Raw genomic sequence first — 12,070 nt, 5'->3', positions numbered from 1 at the left:
TGGAAATGACTGTCCTCATATCTTTGAAACGTTCATTTTGTGTGGTAGACAAAACTGTGCCACTCAAAGACCTTAATCAGGTTTGATGCCATATTGAATTTAATGCTTATGAAAACAAGGTCGTGAGTCATAACACTGTCCCACGACGCCGTGACATGTGATAAAAGGTGTCTTTTCCATGTTAGGCTGGCCGCACACTATTCTTGCTAGTAACATGCACAGACTGCCTACCGTCACATTTATTTTTCCTGTTAGATTGATCCATAGAGTAAATGTGTCAAGCGCTCATCACCATTAACAACACATTTTAACACAATCTTGATATGATATTGTTTATCGCTTTCTTAATACTCAAAGCGCTACAACATGTACAAACAAAATAACAAGTCAACCACAATTACAATATCAAAAATAATATCAAAAATAAAACCATAGTAATAGTCACAAATTAAAAGCTTCAGTAAAAAGGTAGGTAAGCATTCCTAATAAACACAGGTAATTCATTCCATAACTAGAAGGAAAAATAGCTGTGTAGACATTCTGTTTAAATATCCACTTCTGTGCTCCACAATAAAATGAAACCATGAGTTAGGAATCTCATGAGGACTTTTTTGGGTGACAGATCAAAACGGTTTTCATAGCATCTTGTGTGATCAATATTCAACACAACTTAAGACAAACCTTATATTATATGTACAGCCTATAGTCAGCACTATACGAGTATTAGCTCCACTATTAAGGTCCAGACACACCAAAGCAATATCAAAGAACTACCATGACGCCTACATCTGAGCCGAAACGTTGCACTTGAACACAATGCAAAGACCATCAGTCATCAGCTAACTAGCACATATATTCTAGCCTCTGCATGAGAGGAAATAACTCTCCATACCAGCAGGTGGCAGTAGTCTTCATCATTTCAAAAGGGAAACCAGTAGATCTAGGATTGTGGTTTTACAAAACGTAACCAAAGTAGTGCTTGCTTACCATTTTCGATTCATAATACAGCTCCTTCAAGTAAGTCCAAAAAAATTGCAAATGGCAAAAGCATTGCCATTCTCAGTTTGCTTGCTTTCATTACTTTCAAGCTCAACTGGTCAAAAAGCTGCACACGAGGCGTCTGACTAATGCCAACGAAGTGGAACACCATGCAAAAACCAGGCTAACAGATGTTCAACAATGGCCTGACAATGGCTTTTGTTGGCATGGCCTTTAGAGCAGACTAAACTGTGCATCCTACTATTAGACAATCAACACAGGCAAAGCCTGTAAATCATAGATCAATGCCACATCATCTGAAAATGACCAGAACCACACGCACAACAACACTGCAGAGGTGGTGCTCGGCGGATGTTTATCATGCTAACTCTCAAAACAGCTGCAAACACTTTCCATAATCATTACTAATGTGAAAATATGGCTTTTTCCGCCTCACTCTCACAATCCCAAAGGGCAAAGAGGGTGGGAGGGTGAAAATGAACTTCTGGAAGTTATTACAGAAAGTCTAGTGGTGCTGGATGATGTGCAGTAAAAACAGGAATGCTGGCAGGTGGGCAACATGCATCTCACTGGAACGTAGAAGCAGGTGGTCTGGTAAGACAATGCAGCTGATTTGCAATCATTTGATCTCTGAAGAAGAAGAGTCAGAGAGCCAAAATCACATCTGAACCAAATCATTGACTTAGCAAAAACTGGCAACAAAGACATTGATCCCATTCATCTGCGTCACTTTCAGGCTTCAGGGGTGGCGTGGTCTTTCCAATGGATCAGTTTTACTTAATGGCAGAGCAAATTCAATCTGTAAACACTTTCAAAAACAAAACCTCAAAATTCCTCAAGTAATTCAGGCAATTCAGATGGAGGCCAATGCTGCACATATGGTCTTGATGACTGAAAGATGGAACTAATTGTGTGGCAGCTGGCAAGGAAGGATGTTAAGCTGCTTAACCAGCACTATTCCATAAAAAGTCACACTGACATTCATCTAACAGATTCATTACATCATGCATCTGTATGTTGAGCAAGCAGAATCAATGTGTAAACTGATCATAAATCCATTAGCAGGTAAATTGTCACATTCAAATTATACAATTAACATCCAAACGTTATGCACAATTTACTTACTCTGCTCATATTTTATGAATAAGATCTTTTAAAGGGATAGTTCACCCAAAACTGAAAATTCTGTAATTAATTACTCACCCTAATGTCGTTCCAAACCTGTAAGACCTTCATTCATCTTTGGAACACAAATTAAAGGGGTCATATGATGCGATTTCAAATTTTCATTTCTCTTTGGAGTGTTGCAAAGACTAAAGTCTCAAATCCAGAGATATTCTTTATAAAAGTTAAAGAGGCCTCTGGCTTCTGCTCACTCAAGGCTGTGGTGTGTGATGCTGTTTCGTTGAGAAAGCGAAACTACTTTGTTTTTGCCTTCCAAAAGAAGACACGACTAGAAATAATGTTTATATCACGTTTATAATGGGTTTTATGTTTATGTGTCGTCACTCCGGCCGGAGAAGGCATCACAATATGTTAAGAGGCGTAACATTTCCGTCACACACTTGAGGCATTCGGCCAATCACAACGCGCTGGATAGCTGGCCAATCACAGCACACCTCGGCTTTCAAAACGATTGGCTTATTAAAAATCGACGTGTTTCAGAAGGTGGGGCATAGAGGAGAAACAATAATGTACAGTCTGTGGAAAATAATGTGTTTTTTTAACCTTAAACCGCATAAACATTTCATTACACCAAATAAACAAAATAATGTTCTTTTTAGCAGCATCATATGTCCCCTTTAAGATATTTTTGATGAAATCCGACAGCTCTCTGACCCTCCATAGACAGCAATGCAACTGAAATGTTCCCAGGCCCAGAAACGTAGTACAGACATCGGTAAAACAGTCCATGTCACATCAGTGGTTCAACCGCAATTTTACGCAACTACGAGAATACTTTTTGTGTGCAAAGAAAACAAAAATAAGGACTTTATTCAACAATTCTTTTCCTCCAAATCTCATCTTCTGCCATGATTGAGAGTACCTCTGCACGTAAACAGCATATGCTCATGATGCTGCGGATGTAGAACAAACATGCGCTGAGCCTTGGTTACCTACAGAGAAATGCACATCCATGCATTGTGGTACTCTCTATAATGATGAAATGCGTGAAAAAAATTAATTTATTCCCGTAATGCAAGGCTGAATTTTCAATAGCCATTACTATGGTCTTTGGTGTTACATGATCCTTCAGAAATAATTCTAATAAATTCTAATATTCTATTATTATCATTATTATTATTATTTTTAATTTAAGAGACTTAAACAACCTTTTAGAGGCAAACTTTTACATTCAAATCTTCAATCAGGCACAAAAGTTGTAAATTTACTGGCTTGTCCACAAACTTGCACAGTATCACGGAGCTGAGTCTATTGTTTTGGTTTCAGTGTCAAGCAAGAGTTCACGATAGTGGGACTGGCAATCTATGTGATTCAAGCACGTAGAAAGAGTGCTGCATAGTTGGCCTAAGATTACAAGAAAAAATCTCAGGCAACTGAATAATGAATGATGTCGGTTTATGCAAGCATGCGGCCTGTAGAGCAGTCACACACACATAATAAATACATTCCAGACACACACGCTGATGTGTACTGTGCTGCACATATTCCACTGGAATATTCAATATGCAGGAAAGACAAAAGCAGAAGAGGCAGGCTTTCTTTTCACAAAGAGAAGGGGGCACAGACAGGCGTAGGGGCGTCTTGCCATCCTTTGCATCTGCAGCCTCTTTGTTCTATGGGCCTGCCGAGATTTACTCTCCACTTCTTTTATTCTCTCCTTCGCTGTTCTTCGCTAGAATGAATGTGTGTACTTACACATTCACTGTGGAGCTATGGCCTGCGAAAAACCCACAACAAACTCAAGACGCCTCACATGAAAGCTCTCTGAGTGGTTTCAGCTTTCCTGCTCCGCCACCTCAGACTAAAAAGACTACCTAGAGCTTCAGAGGGAAGCAAAGGTCTGGATAAAACTTTACGATGGAGATGAGGATGGTGGCGGTTTATAATAAGCATGATGGAGAGAGAACGAAAGCAGCAGCTAAGAGAAGAAAGGAGTGATACCTGGACAAGGGAAAGTTTGCTAGGGAAAGAAGTCCCAAGAGATGTGAATTATGGAGATGGGTGATTCTGAGTTAGGGCTACCACTGGGTTTTGGGCTCAACAACAAACAAATGTATAGATGAAATATTTCATTTTAAATATATAATAGAACTTTTTTAAAATTGACAGTTCTCAATACAGAATGAAGTTTGCTTTAATTTTTTTTTTTTATTCCATGCAGTGCATTCAGAGATTGCTATAAATGCATATTTGACACGTGATGCTGCCTTCAACTTTAGCCAAAAAGACATCTTTAAAGACAGGATTCTTTTAGTACCTGCTGACCTTTCCTTTATGACAGAATTTGATTACAGCTCAAAGGGTAACAGATTTGAATACAAATGGCAAAACACACACACACACACACACACACACACACAAACACACACACACATCACCATGATACTCAATGCATCACATTTTTAGAAATACATAGAAAGCCAAAAAAAATATTTATTAATAAAACTATACCAATTTTAATTAATACAAATAACTTCTTAAAATAATCATAATCATACCTAAGTTGTATGTAGCAAATACAGACATGCAAACAGGTAAGGGGGAAAAAAGGTGAGAACATTGCATGGATCGGTGGCATGCTCCACACAAAATTTTACAAAAATCAAGACTGAATATATTTGGTCAAAAGTTATAAAAGATGAAGTGCTATGCAGGCTATTTTAGACAATATTGGATGATTAGACGGCAATCCTGACTTAAAATTCAAAATGTTTGCCCTCTCTCCCTTCACCTTCTCCCACATCTCAGACCTCAAATACATAAAATATTACCCTTTTTAGATCTTAGACCTTTTTTATGTAAAAAATAATAAATATAATACTATTAAAATTTTTGTGAAAAAAAGGGGGGAGAGTCGCATAAACTAAGCCACCATGTTAAGACTTTATCTTAAGAACTTGACCAGTTAGAAATTATTCTTAAATGCTTTCAAAGCAGCAGACTTTGACCTCTGAGACATTCCAACTCAAATCACAATACAGTTTTGCACTGTTATTTAACCAAATACTGTTTGTGCAACTCATGCAGATCAGCATCGAGATGAGATGAAATATTGTTATTGGAACTGCGATGAAATGAGAATAAAAAAAAAATGTCTTAAAATGATTTAGTTTATTTAGTTTTATAATTTTTATAATGGTGTAGAGTATGTTGGTTATTTTTATTTATAATTCAGTGGAACTGTCCAGCTGCTATTGATTATGCGCATCATTCAGCAGTGATAAACACATTCCAGTGATACACACATCAATGACAAAAGTATTTTAGTATTCAGAACGCATTTAAAAGTAGACATTTGCATTCTGATTCCAAACGCAAGCAATAAATAAAAAGATTTAGCCTTATGGCCTGACATCTACCTTATACACCAAGTTATTACAACATCATATTTTGTTATTGATTAGTATGTTTGGATTTTTATTTTATATATTTTAACTAGAAACAACAAAACCATACATGAGGATAAAATATACTGGGCAACTGCAAATAAGAAATGAATCCAAATATTGAATCCCCACCTTTATGCTTTGGAAGCACTGTTGCTGACACATTAAATAAGTGTAAGATCACTTCTGTAACCAATCTTGTTGAAATCCAACAGAGCAAATAACTTCAAAATAGGGTTTGGACAAAGTCCTTTTTTTTATTGAGTAGAATAGTTTCCACTGTTGCGTGTGCCAAACCACAAGCTTGCTGCCAGTTTACTAGTGTACTACTAGCCCTACCTTCTTGAGACACCGCAGGTGTCAACACAATATTACGAAAGACAAAAATTACAAAGTTGGAGAGATCAGATATTTTCTATTAAAATATTGAATCATGTAAAAATGCAGTTATCATAATCAAATCATGGTATAACGTCATGACTTGGCATTCAAATGGAAAATCAACACAGCATGACACTTCTCCTGTTGGAAATGTGCTGGACAGTTTAGTTTGGGGTGGATTTAAGCCTAATTTATGATTCTCATCTGTAGGTTGTTGAAATGTTGTTTGGTGGATGAAATAAGTAATTGTTTTTGATTAATCATTACTCACCATCTTATAAAATGATGATCTGATTTTTTTTGAACATACATAAAACTGGCTCTGGTTTGGCAAACCTATAACATAGCAAAATAACCAATAACACTTACAAAAACAATATAAATCTCTGTAGATCCATAAAAGCACAGGAGGACTCCCTAAACAACATTTAAGTGTCATGCAAATTGGAATACACTACACGACTTATACCAATAATCTCACACTATAAAACTTTAAACACAACAATCTGTCAGCTCTCAGTCTCTGGCTGCCCAAAATCTGCAGACTGGCTCTGACTTTCGGTAACTACTGTCAAATCATTCACTGCAAATGGGGGAGCAAAAAATCATGTGCAGAAACTGTGTAGTATATTCAGCAAATAATCTCAGGACAATCTAAAAGATTAAGAAACAAAATGTAGATATTTTAAAAGAAAAATCTTATACTAATCTTCTTGTTTACCAAACTGTTATATCTTGAATTATGTGGCCACCTTAGTGGCACTTTTGCCAAACTCCTGTTAATTTCAAACCCAGCTTCTAACATTTAAAATTTAATTTGAGAGGCAGCAAAAAAAAACAAAAAAAAAACGCTGCTTATGTTAACTTATTTTATCTCATAAACTCACAAAAACACAATATTCTAAATTTCTAAAGTGCAAGCATACACTTACTCTGTTGACTGTAGGCATGAAAAGCAGCCGCAGTGCAAATCATAACTGTTGCGCATTGTAGATGCTTTTTATTCATTTTATTACACAACTATACAAGAAATCGGGTCAGTCGTACCAAATATTGTTGCATGTTTCCTTCAACTTTTATAACTGAAAATTATCATCTACATAAACGGACAAATTATAGCATAGGCCTATCTTTAGTTGCAAAATAATCCAGCACAATGTATACAAAAAACATTGAACATGGCTTAATTTTACCTCATGTAAACATTCTTAGAAGTGCATTCAGTGGCTTTTGTGTTTTATTTGCCTTAAACAGGTAAAGACAAAAATATTATGACATCATTTAACAATGTGTAAAAACACCATTTCTGCAACAGGCAGAAAAAAATAATACATGAGCAGGTATTTGTACAATATTTATGTTGCACCAAAAAGTGGTCACAAAGTTAAACTTCACTGCGAAACAGTCAAGATTCAAAACATTTTTAAATACATTAGAAAAAAATGAATACAAAGACATGGCGTGTTGTTTGTTATCTAGTTTTTTGGTTTGTAGTCAATTGTAATGTTAAATTTTTGAGTGTTTTTTCCTTTTTGATATAAGTAGTTATTTATTATTTAAGATTGACCCCAAAAAATGTGAACTCTGTCATCAGTTACTCACCCTTATACCATTCCAAACCCGTAAGACTTTCATTCATCTTTGGAACACAAATGAAGAGTATTTTTTAATGAAATCTCTGTGCTTTCTGTCCCTCCACTGACAGCCAACTACCATTTCAAGGTCCAGTAAGGAATAGCTGTCAGATTTCATTAAAAAGGCTATTCATTAGTGTTGCAAAAATGAACAAAAGTCTCACAGGACTGAAACGAGATGTTTCATATAATATTTTGGGTGAACTAACCCTTTGAGTTAGATTACTAACCTCTAATTCATGCTAAATTATCGTAGTGTTAAACAACAGTTACATGGTTCTGCAAAAATATTTTTATTGTAAAGCATTTGAAACTAGGAGAACTATACAGTCTGAATTAAGAGCAGGGTTCTCTTTTCCTCTTAAGCACAGCTACAGTCTAAGAGAGGCATCAACAATTTTGAGAGAATAGTTACTGCATTTTGGCTTTGCAGTGCAGAATGAGTGACAAACATTTACAGCAATTAGGGCTGCACGATTATGACAAAAATCATAATTGTCGATTATTCCCTTGAACATGTAATTGCAATTATTAATAACGATTATCACAATTTACATTGAATGATGTTTATGCCATTGTTTGATGCAACTGCATGCCATATTTTTATATGAAAATAAGCTGAAAACACTAACTGGCAAACTTTTAGTGCTTTTCTATGGTATTAAAGGGATAGTTCACCCAACGAGTCAATGTTTCGTTCGTTATCTGGCTCGGCTCGGTGTTCATCTTCAGTTCTCTCTTCACTGCAGTTCAGTCAGTGTACTGTTTGAGTAAATGAATTACTCCAGGATATTGGTTTATTTTGAACTCAGAGGGAGTGTCAGCCATGTTAAAAAAGTTAACAGCTTAAGTCATTTGTGGATTAATGCTTATTGTTGACGCGAACCGTTTCAAACGATTTCAGTTCGATTTGGTGAACACTGGTTCAAGAAGATCCGGTTACATCGAGTGATTCGTTCGTGAACCGGATATCACTAAACTGCAGTGCTGTGAACGCGCTCATAACAGACCCGGGGGGAGAAGTCAATGCTGAATAAAGTCGTAGTTGTTTTTGATATTTTTGGACCAAAATGTATTTTCGATGCTTCAAAAAATTCCTAACGGACCCTCTGATGTCACATGGACTACTTTGAAGATGTTTTTATTACCTTTCTGGACGTGGACAGTATAACGTACATACATTCTCAATGGAGGGACAGAAAGCTCGCGGACTAAATCTAAAATATCTTATACTGTGTTCCGAAGATGAACGGAGGTCTCACGGGTTTGGAACGACATGAGGGTGAGTCATTAATGACATCATTTTCATTTTTGGGTGAACTATCCCTTTAAGCCTCAAAAGTCAACTATACATCGGATTAGTTTCTTCTTTATATTATAAAAAAAATAAAAATATGAATGATATTATAATGTTATACTAAAACTAAAATTAAAATAATGGGAAAAACCCTTAAGATAATGTGTAGAAAGTAAAAAACGCATCTTAAGCACGCAGAATAACATAATTGGACTTAGTTTGAACGATTAATTGCCGCTTTGAGAAATTTGATTAATTGTGCAGCCCTAACAGCAATGACCAAAAAGAGAAAAATGACTGTAGAAGACAGTTTACACAAATGCCACTATCAGCGCCCCTTGCGGCACTGCTGAAGATTCAATGCATGCTTGTGTATAAGCAATCCTTAATTCATAACACAACACATTTAAAAATGAATTTCCTGACCCAGGGAGTACATTGACAAGCTTTTTGAGTTAAAATCATAAATGAATTAGAAATATCACCATGCTGCACCACATTATGTTACACACCAAACAATCATGCTGAATTGAACAAACGCTGCCTGCACCAAGCTCACCAGCGTAATAAAACTTGATTCTTTTATTTATTATCATGGGTACCACTGCAAGGACAAACAAAGAAGCCTAACCCAACAATGCACAATGAATGCCAATGAAAAGGCCAGCTATATCAATATCCACCTCCTTTCAGCTGAATCCATGCATGTTTAAAAGATGCCTTCAGCTGTGGCATCCATTACAGTAACTTGACTGCAGGACTTGTTTGTGCAACAGATACACAGAAAAAAAAAAAAGAGTCAGAAAAATGATAAGCAGGAAAACTGCTTGAGCAGTTCTTACTGAGAGCATGAATATAAACATAATATTTTAAACTATCTGAAAACTGTCCACTTCAATAAATCACTTCAACAACAACTCAAAAGTGTATTTTCACACACTTAAAATGTTTATTAAAAAATATTATTCATAATTACTAAAATTAACTAATTTTTATATGATAAAAACTGTATTTTAATTGCATTAAACCATTTAAATGTACACTGCAATAACGACTGTCCAGTTGATAGTTCCTCTGCTCTGATTGAAAAATGTCACTCAGGATATATATTGTTTAAATATATAGATTTTTGTATTTTACAGCTATGCCTATTGCACAAAACTCTTGCCTTGAAATTTTAAAGACGTATGGCCTTTTATGCTTTTTCTCCACAGACATTAATATCTCTCCAGTATTTGTGAAAGGTTAATATGAAATGGAAATGCTCCACTGAATGGTAAACTGACAATAAAAATTAAAAAACAGTAGTGCTACATTCCTGGTAAAGGATCAGGGAAAATTTAATTTGCGTGGTTAGTTTTCACCAACTACTTCAGTTTTACCTTCAGACTCAAGTTTACACAATCAAATCACTGTTTTATGGGAATGTCACAGCAAAGATTTTGAGACTTTCACAGACCTTTTTTACAGTTTTTTTCCAGCTCGCTATGAAGGACATGAAAGGTCTCGAACAATTCACCAATTCGCCATGTTATTGGCTAAATAATGAACCTGAACCTGAATTCATTTTTCAGGTGAAGAACCCCAAACGTGATGGAGAAAAACAAGGCCCACAGGTACTACTAAGGTCATTTTGGCGTCATAATTTTAGGGATGTCAGCTATATCGTCAAATCTGAAATAATCAAAGTCTGTGTTGTTAAACGTTAAGGTTGAGCGAGACCGTTATCTACTCGCCATACGAATTTATAATGGTGACTTTAGCTAAGCTAATAGGCTAATTAGCTAGCATGAATAACGGGCCTGCAACCGGTGAACTGTTTACCATTTAAACAACACATTCGTCAACATTATACACACAAATAAAACATGTGACTGTACATAAGATAAGGAGAAATGCTGTCAGAGACCGTTCAAGCTCATGTGCTGCTGGCTATTAAGATGTTTTAGCAGAATAACATCGTTGACAAGAAGAATGAACAGGTAAGAAGATTATATCTGTAAACTTGGTGAGCTGTCTGCCTAGTCAACATTTTGAGAGCATTATAGGCCAGAAAAACGCGCCTATTATGACCCAAATTGCTGCACGCTGCTGTCGTAACGTTAACCAAAGATGCTGCCTAGGTAGGCAACTCACTGGGGTTTGAAACACAGCCCAGAAAAAAAAACACGCGTGCAGAACAACGTGGAATTGTGTCAATTTAATAGAAGAACACATATGATCGGGAAGGGGTCATAAAGAGGTTGAAAATAGTGAAATAAAAGAGATCATAATGTTAGGTGCTCGTGATCAGCTGAGGGTGTGTGACGTCACGGGATCCGCACCTTTATAAGTAACGGGCCTCTGCATCGACACACAAGCTCTTTAGAAAGCAAAAGCCCGGGCATACTCACGCTTTATCCACCAACTCCCTGACTTTCCACATATTCAACATCTCGGCGCTTTAGCAGGGGCTCTCCGCCTCAATATCGTGTCGCCCAGTCCGCACTAACACACAGGTGGACTCGGATATCTGTTACCGATAATAACAGAATCCCTCAGCCCCTTCCGCCTCTCCAGCGCTAGTCGACACAGCAGCGGATCCGCCGGTTACTACGGTGACGCGGGGATGACGTCGTGTGCATCATGGGAAATGTAGTATATATGGGATATTTTACAGCAGTTAGATGACAGAAATATGTCAAATTTTGTATTAAGCATCAGCCTTTGAATAAGACCTCCTTAGACTGAGCTATATGGTTTTTAATTGTACTTTTAAGATTGCCAAAAAGAAGATGAAGATTAATATGAAGATCATTTGTAGTACACTGTTTTCCACATGATTGCATAACCTTAATGTGATTTGCCTCAGAAGTCTTTGCCATCATACTTATACACATGGTGGCTAGCTTAATACCATATATACCATCTGTGAATCCTTGTCATTTTTTTTATTATTTGTTTTTGAATTAACATTATTAAACATTCTACTTGTCAGTGTTTGCATGATCCAAACACACTTTCAGTCTGTATTAGTGGAGGAAATATTTCACTGACTTTTTTGGCATGTTGCATTGTTACGCAAGTAGGCAGCAAGTGACCGTCTTAATGAGTCATTTAGTTATTCATTCAACTATAGTTCAAAATAACATTCATTCATTCATTCATTCAGTAATGAAACAAGTGATTGGCTGTGCTGAAAAAAATTA

The 12,070-nt window shown here is 36.4% G+C and overlaps 1 protein-coding gene across 1 annotated transcript in view; it reads right to left on the bottom strand.

Moving 5' to 3' along the window:
- LOC109073002 (clathrin interactor 1-like) overlaps window positions 1–11,477 on the bottom strand; it is a 29,677-nt gene extending 18,200 nt beyond the window's left edge. Inside the window, exon 1 of the mRNA XM_019089190.2 lies at window positions 11,276–11,477. Within this exon, the coding sequence (XP_018944735.1) occupies window positions 11,276–11,316 (41 nt within the window). The 5' untranslated portion in view covers window positions 11,317–11,477. The remainder of the gene's footprint in view (window positions 1–11,275) is intronic.
- Between the last annotated feature and the right edge of the window lie 593 nt (window positions 11,478–12,070).

The sequence above is a fragment of the Cyprinus carpio genome, chromosome B21 (assembly GCF_018340385.1).
Source record: "Cyprinus carpio isolate SPL01 chromosome B21, ASM1834038v1, whole genome shotgun sequence".
Lineage (NCBI taxonomy): Eukaryota > Metazoa > Chordata > Actinopteri > Cypriniformes > Cyprinidae > Cyprinus > Cyprinus carpio.
This window is presented reverse-complemented; position numbering and strand designations above follow the sequence as displayed.